General features: G+C 49.1%; 1 protein-coding gene across 1 annotated transcript in view; it reads left to right on the top strand.

Annotated features, from left to right (window-relative positions):
- Positions 1-16,512, top strand: part of LOC108575935 (cytoplasmic polyadenylation element-binding protein 2-like) — a 40,132-nt gene that overhangs the window by 2,647 nt on the left and 20,973 nt on the right. Inside the window, exon 2 of the mRNA XM_017938880.1 lies at positions 4,413-4,524. Within this exon, the coding sequence (XP_017794369.1) occupies positions 4,413-4,524 (112 nt within the window). The remainder of the gene's footprint in view (positions 1-4,412; positions 4,525-16,512) is intronic.

The following is a 16,512-nucleotide window of genomic DNA, read 5'->3' as shown; positions in this document are numbered from 1 at the left end:
GTTATCTGCTCGTTTATGTACATTCGCTGCGATCGACGAAATTTTCTCCTCGAATGATAGAATTTTACGTGAAACGTGACTCGGCAGCTTCATCGTCGATACGTACATATCGGTAAAAGGTTAATGCGTCGAGTCGACCGTAAAACTCATAACAACGAAAGAAACAGCGGTTTCCGGCTCGGTTCAAGGAAATCATACAAAGTATTTTCGAATTTTCAGAACGAGCGAGCAGCGATAACGACATATCGATATGGGGACAGGCGAACAGTTTAATCGCAATCGTTACCACGCTAGAAACGAGTCAACGTTGTTGCCTTACACTCGACACTTTTTCCTCTGTTATAGAAAACTTAGTAGATCATTTTCGTATCCTTTCAGCGATTTTCTTTCCCTCCGTTCTACGTTACACACCGAAACGCTTACGCATGTGGAATTAAAGCGTTTAAGCGTCGAAACGGTAGGCGGCATCGCTACGGATACGTGTATCGTCGATAGTAGGCAAATGATAATGTCGTAAAACAGATGAAAAAAGAGGTTGCATATGCACACCTAATAAGCGTTAGGGAACGCGAACCGTCCAACGCAACGTAACGTAACGCAACCGAGGAAAAAAATGCTCAAGCTCCAAGTCTGATAACTCGTCAGTTGTCATTCACCTTGGAAGCGAATCGGGGCACGTGTTTGTAGGCCGGCTAGCCAGCCAGAGCAAATCAATCGAAGACGCGAGCACCGATTACGCGTCTCTCTCTCTCTCTCTCTCTCTCGTTCAACGCGTGCGCTCGTTTACGCATCCCCCTAATTCCAGCTCTTTTCTCCAAACGGGCAACGTTGCGCGATCGTTGAAAGAGAGATTTTTATTGGCGTCGGTGCGTTTCCTTACGAAACGCGTATATACGGGTATATACGAGAGATACGACGAATGTATACGCGCGTATTAAAATGTAGGCGGAGGCAAGTGGCATCTGGTATTCGAAACGGAGAAATCGATCATCGATAAAAGTCGATTAATTCGGTTAATCTGTGGATTGGGAGCAAGCTGGGTGGAAAGAGAGTAAGCTTTCGAAATAGAGTACCGACGGGGAATCGTCCGGTTCGATTCGACGACTGCGCTGCGCTGGCTAGAAGCGGTAATTGCGCGTCGCACGGTCTAACTGTTCGGCGTAAATTCGTCCTTGAAGCAAGCACTAAATGAGGAGCACGATGTTGGCACGAAGGGGGATGGGCCGGGTTGTGCGCGAGCCAAGATGCAACGGGAAACGAAACTTTTTTGACTAATTCCAATGAGGGAACGCGCGGACGTTAACCCAATTTAAGGTCCCTCTTGTTTGAATTCGGGACTGCGCCGGTGCAGAATGACCCGTCTCAGCCCGCCCCGGCTGCGGCGCGGCAGTACCCGAGGTTTATAGGTCAGTCCGGTTTCGCGCGATATAGATTTTTCGCTCGACGATGTCGTCCCGCCCGTTGCACGCCTCGGCCGACCTCCTCCGAATCCACCGGGCTGCGCATGCATCCCTGTCTTCGCTCTCTAGATCGGAATCAATCACGAAATCGGCCCACTTTCGAGCCTTGAGCAAACGCTCTCACGCGTTAATGGTGCAGCAGCAGCAACAGCCTAATATCTGATCCGATTTTCTCCGTATTTCTCGTTACATGGAAAGTTAATAGAAAGCTATTAAGCCGGTATCGATTGGTTGCGACGCAGAGGCAAACGAAACTTATGTAATAGAGTAGACGGATGAAAAAGTGCAACGCGCGGCGACCCTGTAGCAAGGCTGTCACCCGACCGCGACGGGGGTATGCGCGCGTCCACCCACTACTATCGAACGGCTGACGCTGCGGTGTTAGCGTGGTTCTAACAAGCACAGTGTTATTTTTCGTACGAAAAACGGTGTATCGTGCAGTCTATATAACCTTTACCCGGTGTAGATAGCAACCTACACGTAGCGCGTGGAAACGGATAGGTTGCTGGGTGCGAGTAAGGAACGGAGAATAGCGATGCCAGCGCTCCGTGTTCTCCGCCCTTCCGTCGTGATCCACTCGCCTGGCACCCTCTGCGCTCCCCTCCATCACCCCTGCGCTTCCACCACCCATTTACCCACCCCCTCGGTGCACCCTCTCACCCTTCTCCATTCGCTGCCATGTCATGCCGCACCTCGCCACGTCTTTTCTCCTCCCGTCTCGTTTCCACCAACCTAGCTGACCTAGTTTGCGTTAGCCTGCTGGGATCGTTTCTTCCGTAGTACACGCCTCGGGATCCAGGTTACGCCGAAAGCCGGTCTGTTATACCTACACCCGGTTTCCACACCCTCGGCCATCCAGCCATGACGTTTCACCTCACGGCATCGGTGTTATCTTTTGATCTAGTCGATCTAGTCGATCTAGTTAATCGAGCGAGTATCTTGGCGTCGTTCACACGGCGTCGAAGATATACCAAACCCGTTGCGTGTCGTTTAGGAAGAAGAGAGACCCGTTTCAAAGGTGAGGAGGCGTCAGAGCGCGGCGAATTGTACGAGTCTGGTTTGTCGTACGGAAGAAAAAAAACTGATGGAGGAGGAGGAGCAGGAACACGCGCGTAGAACAACGGCTGGTAGAGCGAGAACGGTCGCGTCTAGACCGGCGGAATGCGCGGACATGGAGGAGCTGAAGATGGATACGCGTTTGAATGCGTGTACGGGCGTATACATTCGCTAACAATCCCTTTTACGCGACTCTCCTTTTGTGCGCTTCCTCTTTCCAGCGTGCTCCTTTTTCTATCGAACGTTTCGAAATTTGTCACCTCGCTCCCAGCTTTGCCGTCTTGAGGGGACGAGACTATTTTTTACGAGCTACAAACTTTCGAACTGGGCCAGTATTTGGAAGCGGGGCCACGCGCTTTCGCGATCGTATAGCGCAGAATCCTTTGGCCCGAGGATCGGGAAGATGATTTGTCAGCATCGCGAATGTAGGACGCCACCTCGTAACAGTATTCGAGAAATAGCCCAAGCCCCCCCTCCTCGCATCGCATCGCGTCGCATTGAATAGAATTAGGGGTTCTTTCCTCCTTTTTTCCGCATTGCTCGACTTTCTGCTACCTATGTTGCTTCCACGTTCGATTGAAATTTAAGTGACAATATCCGGAAACGGGCGAGAGCGAATGGCATCCGTTGGGAAAAAAGATGGGAAAGGATGGGAAAAGGATAAAAGAGAAGTTTTGCGTGAAGAGTAAGGGGAAAGAAATGACGACAAAATAACTGGAGGATTGGATAAATGCATAAACGAAGGCGGATAGATGGCCTACAGAAGGAGAGGGGTTGTAGGGGTGATACAGTGGTGGAGTCTGCACAGAGGTTGCTGTCGACGCCCTGCTGCCGCCGCTTCCTGGTTTCCCTATATTGATTTTCTAGCGTGCCTCCAGCTAGACAGAAACGGAACGACGCAGCGCGAGGGAGAGAAACGGCGTTGGTCCGCCGCGCTTCTGCTCCAAAGCTAGCACACGGTGAGGCGCGCGGCGTGTGCACGGAAATCGGCTAACGGAGTGCTCGTTCGGCCGCCGCACCGCCATTCCGCCGCGAGTCACGTTTGCGCGAATGTGTGCGCCCTGTAGAACCATCGGTGGAGGGGTTGCATGCCTCAGGGTTGCAGCCAGGTAGCATGGAGAAGACGCGAACGCGAAGAAGATGCGGCCACTACTACCTTTTCCACCTCCGCCCGTGCCGTTCGAAAACCTGTCCGGCTGAGCGGGGACTGTTCCCTTCTCGCCTCCACGGCCGCGTTCGATAAACAAGCTTCATTTCCAACCACCAAATGGCTTCATATTTCTTTATAACGTTCGAAAATATACCGAATTTAGACATCGCCGATGCGAGTTTGCGATTAGTAATCGAGCGGAGAATCAGAGCGTTCTCCTTGTGTGGAGAACGCACCAAGTAGTAGAGGACAACGCGTGATCAGACGATCGATCCTTATTGTTAGTTTCTCCCTGGCTCGTAAGCGTTTTCGCACGAACCTCATCTTTCACTCTGTTAGATCGCTCCTTTCCTCTGTCAAACGGAAATTTCGATCTCCGCTATATTATAGATAGGCTGTTGCTACCGTGGCCGTGACTGATGGCTCTTTTTCGCTGAAGCCGTACAAAATGGCATAGGAAGCCGAGCTATACGAAGCTGACGATGCATTTCCAATGACAAGGGGTAGGTATACTTCTAAAACGAACGAATCTTTCGTTGGAAAATATCGTTTCCCGCACGCTTCTTTTCCGTCTTGTCTCCTCCTCTTTAGAGGATTGTCTGAAATGTCCCGATTTCAGAGTACAGTGAGATGTATACGGGTGATTCGTAAACCTTTTAATAAATCGTTTACGACACGTGTGTGTGTATATGTGTGTTCCCAACAGGGAACAAATTAATCAAAGTATCCTACGATATTTTGTGCAGGATCGTATGACGGCCAATGGAAATTCTCCGTTGGACAATATGAGGACGTTGGAGCACTATTTGAGCGACATCATGCGCGGTGGTACAGCGGACACTCCGGACCACGTGAAAGGTGAGCCAATTTATCGGTTACTTACTACTGTTCAAATAAGTCGCACGCGTCTCTGAGTGAAATGTGCGAAATCGTTATCGCGTAATAAACTCTAACAACTAAGAACGGATAAAGAGAGTAGAATGAAGAGTAGTGAGAATATCGTGATAGTTGCTGCAAGTTAATGGTCCCGTAGAAGTCACTCTGGCTCCAAATAGGATCGGCGACAGATAAGATATGCGAATTGATTAGGCGCGTGGAGTAAGCCACTAAACTATCCGACCAGCCAGACCAACCACACGAACGAGTGTAACGGAGACCAACGAAACAGCCACCCAGCCGACCACTTAACGTACGCCAGCCCTTGTCGGCACCCTCTACTCAACTCGACGCGACACTACACACCCTGCAAATTCGACGTGACTCTATCCACGCGTCCGGCTCGCGCGCGTCTCCAACTCCAACAAACACAAATGACCGAACTGAAAGAAGAAGGAACTCCTTCTCTCTTCTCTCCGCGTCTGCCGCTTTCTTTTCTCCGCGTCTACCCACCCAGCTGTCTGCGAGCTCTGGCAACCCTCAGACAAGCGATCTCGCGCCTGCTTTCAATGGCAAGGGTGGTGCACGTACCGCGCGTGAGACCTCTTCTTCTCTAGTACTCGTCCACACACCGAAACCGTAGCTGTACGACGACCACACATCCAGAAAGATGAAGTGGCCCGCAAGACCGGATGAAGGAGCAGCCGACATCGGTGACGGGGAACGCGGTGTTCGCGAATTTTCTCCGCGTGAATAGCGAAATTTTGATGGGGAACGTGGCCCGTATTGGAACACGAGTGTCTCTCATTTCGTGCGAATCGTTTCGATTCCTCGTACAAATTCGAGTAATGTTTCTTAAGAACGCAAGGAAAGAAAAAATGATGTTTGCGACGATACACACGGTCGCGATTCCTCGTTGAGGAGAATGAGAAGGTGTCGTGGAGGCGAAACGCGACACCTCCGTAGACCGGCGACTTCATTGTATCGCGTAATTATCGTTTCCCTTGGGGACCGAAGACCGTCGGAGAAATCCCGTCCTTTCTTTTTAACCGACCGCGCAGACCTTTATGCCAGCAATTAAAATCTGCTCGCGATCGAAACGCCGCCGCTGCGGGGGGGATGATAACGACCCGTCGCAGACGGAACCAGTCCACCGCAAACAAGAATAGATCAGAACGCGACAACTTCCGATGAAAATTCACGGTTCGACGGTGAGGGATGAAAGAAGGGGAGTGGGGGAGAAGGAGAAACATTGTCCGGTCAAAAAGGAATCTCGGCTGAAAAATGAGTAATAGGGTTGAGGGTGTAAGATAGGATAGGATAGGATCGTTGAGTGCGAACGAGTCTCTTTATTTGAGAACAAAAACCTCTCTCAAGGCATTGTAAGGTTCCGCTGAGTGGGCGTGCTCGCTACGACGCCATCTTTGAAAGTGTCAGCACGACACTTTAAGCTGCACTAATAGTAGGTCAAGTCTCGGATTCAAATCCGAGTGCACCCACAAGAAGTGCGGCGTGGCGCAGCGCGACATCCCTTCGCCTAACCACTTTTGGGCCAAGCGAAAAACTTGCTTGCGCCACCTTCGTTCCTTGTTCTTGCTGGTCGGTTCATCCTCGAGATTCGAAGGCAGAATCGTGGCGTAACGGAGATCGATACGCAGTGAGAAAAGGTTCATGCTATTCTAATCGCACAACGATCGCGTGTCTCCCCCCTAAGGGATAAGATCCTTTTAAAAATAAGCCGAATCGATGTTGCGTTTTGTTATTCCCCGGTGCGTTTCGATCGACTTCGAATTAATAGCGCACGCGTCCAGATATTTCACGGCACGCGGCCAACTAGCGAGCAACTTTCCGTCCTTGAACGACTAGTAGCAAGCTTTACGATTGCATTCTCTGACCTATTATACATATGTATATCGCGGGGGACGCGGCTCGTGTAATTGGTTACTAACGTCAACGGGATTCATAGAGGGTGGTTTTAACGCCGCTCTCCAGCCATCTAGGGTTTCATTGGATCGCGCATTCTCCCCTTCGTTCCCTTTCTGCGCCGCCGTCATCGTCATCGCGCGCACCTACAACCGTGATGCATACAATTGAAAAAGTGAACGGATAAAGCGCAAATACGTCCCAAGTGCGCCGGAGATCAGGTCTCGAAAGGAGAAAAGGACGATTAATTGGAGCCGCACGAGTGCCCCGTTGCTTCCTTCTTTGCGCCTTTCGTCTTTCCAAAGATGCCCTCCTGTGTATGTCGACTGACCGATATTTCGACGCCGCTTTCTCCATGTTTCGCCGTCAACGGGTATTCTCGTATCGATCCCGCTCGAGCAAGCTTCTCTTCTTTCGACCCTCTACCCTCCTAACGAGCCAACCTAATCGAGAGAACCGATCTCTCTCCGGCATGTGAGTTCACCAGAGAAAATCACGGATCGCGAGCGTTACACGTGGTAGTGTATTGGCCGAGATTATGTGACCAACAACTATCGATCACAGTCAGCATGTGAAAAAACTGGCTGCGAGACCACGACGAAAGTGAAACCACCGATACAACCTATTAAACACGGTCGTTCGCTAACTTTCCCTGTGTGCCATCGATTCCGTCTGTGTTTCGAAAAATTTTCGAAAAGCAAACATTCACTGATCCTCCCTCCCCACTATGTTCATCCAAGGCTAAGAATTTCCGAAATAACCGCGCTCTTGTACTTCGTAGTCCGCGATAAAGTAGTCGAGCTTGAATTAGAGATAATAATCCGAAAAATGAAGGTAACGCCCGATAACGAGGTAACGGTGCAAACAATAAGCGTGTAGTGCGATAACGCTTGATTGGGCTAAAAATAAAATTCGAGTCAAGTGGCCGAGAAAACGATTTAACGAATGATTTAACTCTGATGTTCTTTCTTATTATTCATATACATGTATGTACTGAGGTAACTTGAACGCGCGATTGCCTGTTTTCTTTTCCATACCGATGCGCTAGAAACGAAAGAAAAAGCTACGAAGGTTCAAATGCATCTTGCATAGTACATATGTATATGCTTAGTTAGAACTGATCGAGCGAAAAACATATAAAGAGCCGAAATTATTACAGTTGTTGAAATCTACGTACTATTAGATATTTATGAATAAATAATCTTCAGGACATATGTACAGGCGGAAAGTTACGTTAGATCCATGTGAAGGTTAGGTTAAAGAGGTTGTACCGACCGAGAGTTCTTGGAGCGAAGTATGAGCCAGAAAAGACGTACACCGCCATCTCTAGGTGCTTTCCGAAAGGAATCACGATCGCTTGGCATCGCGCAAGCGCCAACACTTTCAAATCCATTCACCAAGGATATAACTCGACGTCCTTAGTTGAATCGAAATAATATCCAGCCGTTTGTTCAATTCAATTCCATTTTACGTGGAACGTTGCTCTGTGGTTGGAACGGGAAACATCAATCGAGCGCAAGTTGACGTAAACGAATGATCGACATTCGATCGTTCGATCGCTACCTACTGCGTATACGCACGCATGCCGAAACAAAAGGGTTCTTTAGAAACGTTATATTCAGAGCTGACCGTGCAAAATGGCACAAGGGCTTATTTAAATTCGATCGGAATTGGCCGCTTGCCTATTGACCAACTGCCACCGTCAGCCGCATTGCAGTGACCTGCAACCACAGACGAGACATAGAGTAGACTACTCATCCAGTATATTTTTTTGTCACACGACCACGGAGTCCTAGAACCCCGTTACCATCATCTTACAGGATCAACTAGAACTGGTATTATATCATTGCGCTATTAGTGGTAGGAATTGAAATCAAGAACACTTCGTACGTGTTCGTATTTTAAATCATGAAGGAGAAAAAATTTCGAATCTTCGAATGGATTCAGTTACGCACATTTGCGTTTTGGGATTTAGGGGTGTACTGACAACACAGTAACAATGTACATACGTCTAATATCGATCGTTTTGCGCGATGCAGTTCTTAAAATGACCGCTGTTAAACGTAGAGTGCGCTTCAAAACCAGTGGTTTTAGACGACATCGGTATTTCAGATCGTGTGACAAATAGTCCCGTAAGATGATTGGTTCACCCTATACATATATTGTCTGTGCTGCAACGTTGCACTTGGTGTACCTCGTATTCGAGGAGCGTGAAAAGACTCGATTTTTCAGCCGATATTTCAGTTGTGCTCCCTACCTTTTCTTGAAAAGATACATGCGCGTAGTTCTTTCTCATCCCTTTTCAAGTTGCATGTGTTGCGTCGTTTAGGAGTTTCAATGTCGATTTCTAGCTTGTGCCGATTCGCTCGTTATGTTCTTGACCATGGTCAAATTATAAATAAACATTTGTCGGCATTTAGTAGCAGAAGCAGCAGCAGCAGGCAACCCTTTGTATCTTCGGTGCCGTGCCATTAGCGACGTATATTTAAGCCGCTATACACGCCGTCGACGAAACAAAGCTCCGCAAATATCCCAGGGGGACAAAAGACTTACGTCAAAGAATAAAAAGGGTAAAAGGGTGAAAGAGCGAGAGTGGATGAAAGCGGTTGTCGGACGAACGAACGACACACGCTCGACGATGCGCGACTCGCTGTGGAACACCAACGGAGAAACCAACCCTTTTCTTGGCCTTGCACTTCAAACCTATCAAGGTCGCGCTTTTCAATCTTGCGTCGTTCCTGCGAATTTTCAACCACGACCAACCTAGTCGTTATCAATTTATCGCGTATGTACACTATCAATTAGCTGCGAGAGATAGAGTTTTCGTTTCCGGACAAATAGAGAAATCGTTGTTGTTTCGAACAAGCTTGAACGCGAATTTGCAGCGCAATCGCGACCGTTTGGGAAACCGCAACAATCTTTTTCCGTGGTCGTGCGTTCGCGTAAGATTAGAGCGCCGCTAATCATTAGAATGCTCGACGACCACCTACACATTTTCATTTTTCAAATGTTCTTCGGGGAATTTGGTTGATTCGCAATTTAAACGTCGGTTCTCAACAGCTACCCAGAAAAAGAGTAGAGGAAGAGAGGAATAGGTAAGAGAATGGTCGAGATGGAAGCGTTAACAGAGAAAAATTAAAGTTCTTGTCACGTTTGCAGAGAGGAGCAGCAGTTCACCTCGTCTACTTCTAGCGAGAATCCCCATTTATCGAAGCGTGAACGTGAAACGGGCAAGTTGGTCCGATCGAGGAGCAATTAAATGTTTTTTGCCGCTCTTCGAAAATTATTCTCCGGAACGCGCGCGGTATTCTTTCTGGCTCGTTTTCTCTCAATCGCTGTCACTCGAGCGATTCGCCCTTTTCCTGTGCTCTTTCTATGCTCCCTTTTCTTCGTTGCTGATAGAAAGCGCGCTGACTTGAAACGCATTACTCCTTTTGCCTGCCTTCCTTCCCAAGATCTCTGACGATTCTTTCTCACTCTTTTAATTGTACTTCTTCTACACAGATTCTTTCCACCTATGATTCTTCATGTTGCAAATAGGTTGGAAAAGTTCGGGAAATAGAACGGCAGATTGACGTTCGCCATGTGAAAAACTTCACGGTTGATTCACAGTCTACGACCGGTCAAAAGAATTAAGGAAAGAAAACGTTCCGTCGCATTACGTCGATCGCAGTCGCAAGAAAGAAGTACTACGTATTGATATTTCGCGATAACTATGCCCGTTCCATAGAACTTTGCCGTCGAGGATCGATTCCTCGACCATTATTATTCTTTCTCTATACTTGCGTATACACGATAACAATAACCAGTGCTCCAACGTTTCCGTATCGGCATAACCTTTTTGCCACGGAAGTGGTCGCATCGTCCAGCTATTTGCAAAAGCGAAAACGCAAACGGACGACAAAAATTCTTACGCAACCGTTCTCTCGCATAGTAAAAACTTGGGAAAGAAGGAGAGGGAGAGAAAAAGAGAGAAGCCCGACGAATAATGGAGGAACAGTCATTATATAAATTCAAGGATACTGCGCGCAGTATTGGGTATCGTATTTGTTACGTTACGATATTTCATTGAAGGTGTTCTATGCGTGATATAACCGCATTTCGTTACCGCGTTTCGTCGTGTGTGGCTCTTGATCCTTATAGAGAAGCGACGATTTCGAACAGGCTGAAACATTGGACCAAATATCGCGTAAAAGATTAATTGCTAGGCTGGCAAAGAATCATTCGATTCGGTAGAATGGTGAAGCCCCGAAGAAAAATTGGTGGAGTTGTGACTTTCCTTCTAGCCTTTCCGGTATCAGTTTTTCGGCATGTTTCGCCTTATCTCTTGGAACACGGTAGTTTTTGTCCTCCGGGCCCGCCTGCTTTCCTCGGTAAATACACCCGTTCGACCGTAGAGACCGAGAGAGAGAGAGAGAGAGAGAGAGAGAGAGAGAGAGAGAGAGAGAGAGAGAGAGAGAGAGAGAGAGAGAGAGAGAGAGAGAGAGAGAGAGAGAGAGAGAGAGAGAGAGAGAGAGAGAGAGAGAGAGAGAGACTGCAGTGTCATATTGGGCCTCGATCGACCAAGGGAAACAGACAAAGCTTTCGAATTTTCTAGAGGTTTGGAATTAGGCAACGTGGACTTTCACTTTTGGAACGACAAACGCTTTATTCCCCTTGGTCACGGCGTGATTCTGCAACGCATGATTCGACGGAGACTCGCGGTAAAATCGTGCGGAACGATTAACGCGTTTGCCGCCTCGCGGTCGACGACCGACACATTATTCGTTACGCAACAACTCCGAAAATACAACGGCCCCCGAGACAGAATTCGCGGCTGGTAATCGGTTCGAATACTTTTTCAGGGATTCCTTCTTAGACAGCACCACTAGAACTTTTCGACCCATGAAACGTTTGAGATGCGGTTATCGGTTATAACAGACATGCACGCGTGACCTAGCGATAGGAGTGTGCTCCGTTTTCGAAAGCCCGGCTTTTCCCAGCCAGCTATGTATTTAGAAGAGAGCCGGTCGAACCACGCGCGTAACAGACTAACTAGCTGAACAGGAGAAGAGAACGAGTAACCGTGGCACAGGCTACGATGCATCATCATTACGTGTATCGTTACAGCTGTTTTCGCATGTTTTGGTAGTCAGCTGGTCCGGCCGATCCCTGCTCATATAACCTATCTTACACGCGCTTACATGTCAGCCAGGCCTCGCACGAGCACGCAGTCTACGATGAGGCTGCGTGAATAAATCCCTTTCTCTTGTTTGTTTGAAAGAGTAGTTCGTATCGGTGACGAAAGCTGGATCAGAGTTTTTTCCGTCCCGTGATACTCCAGTGCCGTTAGAAAAATTTAAAGATGGAACGAGTGGAGGGAAGACGGTGGAGGTATCGAAATGCAAATAGGACCAGTTTTCCGCGATGCGGGATCCCCGATATCCATTATGTATGGAGCTTAAGATGCGCAGCCGGAGCTGGAGACTCCGAGTTGGAGGCGAAGCCAGGGATTCCGAGTTGGAAAAGTAGATGTGCAACGAGCAAGCTGCCGAGAGGCACGAACGACTTAGGTTAAATTTAGAACCGCTCGCGCTGCTTACTTCCGCTTATTTTAGCTAAGGGACCAACCATTTCATGCCTCCTCATCCTCTGTTTCCTCTTTCGTCGCTGCTCCTTTACCGCGACCTCCGACATCTTGCCGGAACATCTATCGAATTTATCGATGACAAGTTTGCTAGGCGTACAGTGCATTTCGATATTCGTGAAATTCCACCGGGACGCGGTTGCGCACTTCGAACGTGTTGCTTAATTTATGCATGAGATATATGTATCATTTTCACGGCAGAGCTTCGTACGCAAATTTCTCAGTCCCTCTCTCCTTTGCCAGTTGTTTAGAGTTTTCATTAACGGCACGGATCGAGCGACGAGCCGTTAGCAGGTCACCGATTACGAAATAAGGGGCCCCAGCAACGTTGTCGCGTTCGCGTTTCAAAGAACCAGCTACATATTTCTCGGATTGCTTGAACAAACCTCCCGAGAACTCCCTCTGAAAGGTCCGACAGCGTTAAATCGATACGCGTGAATAAAATCGGAAGGTCTTCTTGACTTTTGCAAGAAGCCAACAGTTGCGTGCACCGGATTATCCGCTTATCTATGTATGTATTTATCCGTTGCTTTTCTCCTACACCCGGGATCATCCGGAATCGCTTCCTGTCAGAGAATTTCAATTTGGCCAGTTTCGTCTGTTTCTCCTCACGAGCTTCGAGAAAGAAGTGAAGAAACCGAAGGTCGCTCGGTAAACGGTAGGAGGGAGGCGGATAGGCAGGCAAGGCATGTATGTAAGTCGGTGTTGCACGTTCGCTTTAGCGCTCGGCGATTATGTAACGGGTGTGCGTCACGAAACGTCGACACACGGACGTGTTCGTATTGTATCGTATCGATACGACTCGGCGGACAGGGTCTCTGCTGGTGAAGTCGCGAGGCGAGGCGAGCGAGCGTGTCGCAACGAGCGCGCGCACCACCGCTAATAATTGCGTCGTTTAACCTTGAACATCGATTAAACCATCCTTCGTATCGGTACACCTCTCGCACACCGACCACCGTTCCCCATAGCTTATGGCGCGTGTGTAATGTGCGCATCGTGTGCCGTGCATTGCATGTATGTACCTAAAGATGTTTACTCGATAAATGTCTGGCCTTTTGCGCGGTCTAAAAGTTCGTAAGTGCGCTGACTAGCTCAAAGTCTAGTCGACGTCGCCCGTTTCACGAGAAGGCAAATCTTTTGTCTCTCCGTTTGCATTCTCGTAGATCGAGTTGAAGCGCGATTTTGTTTCCGTTGAAAGGACGAATCGCCACGAGACGTAATTGTGGCAAAAGTACTAAAGTTGTGTGCTATGCGTTGCACAATTATTCGTACAATAGGTACCGTCAACCACACGATGGAAAAGCGTAACGACGGCGAACGTTATCTCCGCCGTGCTACCGATGCTACTACGTACATGCGGCTTTAAGCGATTTCGTAGATGAGTACGTGCATGCGTGTGTAGCAAATAGAAGAGATAGGGAATCATCGTGAGCATTCTTCCTCACGATTTCGTGGGGAATTTGACGCGCGACTGAAGAAACCGAGGCGGCGGAACGACGTTCGCGTATTGCGCGATGTCACGTGTACGCAGAAACGCGCGCATAAGCGGCACACTCGCGAGCAGACAACCTTGAGCGTATTATCGTGTTCCTCCGCGTGGTCGTCGTTGCACAGGCTCGAACGAAACGTTAGAACATTTTTGTTATTGCTTGGTCCGCGCGCTCGCGCGCTGTGCAGTCTCTTTAGTACGGTGCACGCGCACCCTGTTCGTTGCTGGCATGCTCGAGAGGGGAGAGCAGAACGGCCGAGGAATCGAACCGAACCGTCACCTATCGAGCAAAGTCTCTAAACATAATTCATTTTTCGATATGCATAGGGGGATTAAGGTTAAGCACGAGCGTTGGTGAATAATTCCAAGACCTTTCGGGTCAATTCCGGGAACGTTCGACCCCTATCTGCTCCGATGTGATGCGACAAATTCCTGTAGGTGTACATATACTTATTTCTCGCAAGGTTCAGTAGGGTTTGTTAGCGGTCGATTAGCGATTGAAATTGTCAGGTAGAAAGAAGAATAAAAGTGAGAATTCGAGGGGTAAAATGGGCAAATAAATAGACAATTCCCGTAGCTAGGTAAACGTACATCATCGGTGGCGGTGAATGCATGCTACACCAATACGCTGACGTACCGCTCACGCTCGTTTTTGAGTCATCGCGTTTCAATGCTGAGCCAGTGAAGAACGTGGCAATACGTGAATATGTACCGTGTGTCTCTACGGAGGGGTTGTGTACATATATATATATGTATGCATACGTATGCGTGACGTGTAATGGCGAAGTGTCTCCCTACATGCACATACGCACCCATGCACGCGTACATGTATACGTACGTACGCCCGATTCCCATTTTTAGTTCTATTATACTCAAGTACGATACACGTCGTTTCGCTCGCGACTCTATATGCTCATGCGTGAAACATCTTTTGTCCTTTTTTATCTTTGAGCAACTCCTCTTTTCTCAACCCCTTTCGACGCAAACCCTACCTTAACCCCATGGTAACCACGAACGACGATCACCACTCGAGTGCAGGATAGTGCTTCGAATCGATTGTGTCCTATCGACTACTCATGATATCGCTCAGCAGATCCTGTTTTTCTATCCTGATTTTTATCCCGTTCTGTGATCGATAAGCTGAAATTATCGATCATACTTTTCACTTTTGCACTTTACGAATGATAGCTCAGTACAGGGTGCGAAAGGTTCATACCACTGGGGCATCTGGAAACATGTTACGTCCCTGATGTGTGCGACCCGCCTCTCGTCCGTCTGTCCCCTCACCACAGTACGTCACCGAGTCATATCTCATACATATCGTTCGAGCTCGCTTTAGCTCGCATGGTACGTCGTCCCTGTGGCGTTCTCCCTCCTTCTATCTCTGCCTGTTACATCGGAACCACATACGTTCGCGCGCGAATATGTCGCGGGAGTCGCGCGTGGATAGACGCTGCATCTTTGTTGCCGGATGGCACTTTCTCGCTCAATCTGACTGGCGAGCGGTTTCGGCTGGTTTCGCCGTGGCGCCATCGATCCCTTTCGCGCGCGTGCTCCGACTCTGTCGCACTCATTCGTTGTGAACATGGACACGGGAGCGCGCGAGCTCCTGCTATGTACCGCATATACGCGTAAATACGCACGCTCGTAATCGCGCGTGCGCGCACGCACACACACGCACTCCCACAGAAACGAAAGCCGGAGCGGCCCGTGGTGCGCACGTCTCGACATGCACACTACTCGATGCGTGGACTTCGCCTCGCCTCGCCCCACTACTCCGCTCTTCGTTACTCTTCGCCTGGTCTCGGTTCGGTTCGCCCCACCACATTTGTTTCACCACGTCTCGCGTCCCGGCTCAAAACCCGCTTCCTCCCACGCCTGGGGGCCGAGGACCATCGCAGAGCGGCCATTCCTTCAGCGGGCTTCGAACAGCACGCATCGTATCTGGTGTTGGCGGGCCGCGCAACTGTGTAACACTGACCGTAACCGTAACCACGCCTTTTTCCAAAAACAAACAGTCGGTCGTGTGCTCTCGCTGGAAATCAACGAACAAGAGTATTCGAGGTGGAAGTGGCAAAGCGTGAACAAAAAGAACGACGATCTATTTCATGAGAGAGAGAGAGAGAGAGAGAGAGAGAGAGAGAGAGAGAGAAAAAGTGAGAGAGGGCGAAAGAGAAAAGGAGAAACGGAGTGCGGATCGCGGTGTGCAGAGAGAATCGAGGCAAAGTGCGCGCAACGAGTTTCCCGTTCGTTTCGCTGGTATCGCGTAAACTCTCGACGTAGCAACAAACGCTTTCTCAGCTCGTCGACCGTGAGGCTTATCTCCGCGCCAATCCAGATACACCGCCCAATCCCTTTCGTGATCGTTGTGCACAGAAGAAAATAAAGGTCGCAACAGCGCAAAAAGAGAGTATCCACGGCAATCGGTAACAGTGGTGGAATCGAAAAGATAGTCTGCGTCTCATTGTTAGTAGTGCGCTCGGTGACTTGATACTCAGCGGTGCAGTAGCAATAGCAGGAGGAGGAGGAGTAGGAGGACGAGGAGGAGCAGAAGTAGGCGGAGGAGGGGGCGGAGGAGGAGGAAGCTTTATCTAGGGTTCATCGGCAAACGGTACCCCGGTAATACTCCGGTGCTCCGGTCTGGCTGCTCACACCCATCGGTGTGCCGTTCCTGTCCGTATGTGTGTTGTGCATAAACTCGGAACTTCCGATGCTCTGATCGCGTCCCGTTGCGCGCAGTCGTTCCGTATCGTCCGCGTAGTGTTGAACTTATCGAGAATCGGGAGCCGATCGCCGAGGTGAGGTTGAAAGTGCGTGAGCACGTTGCCACCGGGTCGAGCGGAGTCAGCGAGAGACACCAGACTGTGTTAGCCGAAGAAGAAGAAGAAGAAGAAAAAGAAGAAGAAGAAGGAGAAGAAGAAGAAGAAGAAGA

Source organism: Habropoda laboriosa, unplaced genomic scaffold (genome assembly GCF_001263275.1).
Source record: "Habropoda laboriosa isolate 0110345459 unplaced genomic scaffold, ASM126327v1 scaffold18, whole genome shotgun sequence".
Taxonomy (NCBI): Eukaryota; Metazoa; Arthropoda; class Insecta; order Hymenoptera; family Apidae; genus Habropoda; species Habropoda laboriosa.
Note: the sequence above shows the minus strand (reverse complement) of the source record. Positions and strands in the feature narration are given on the sequence as shown.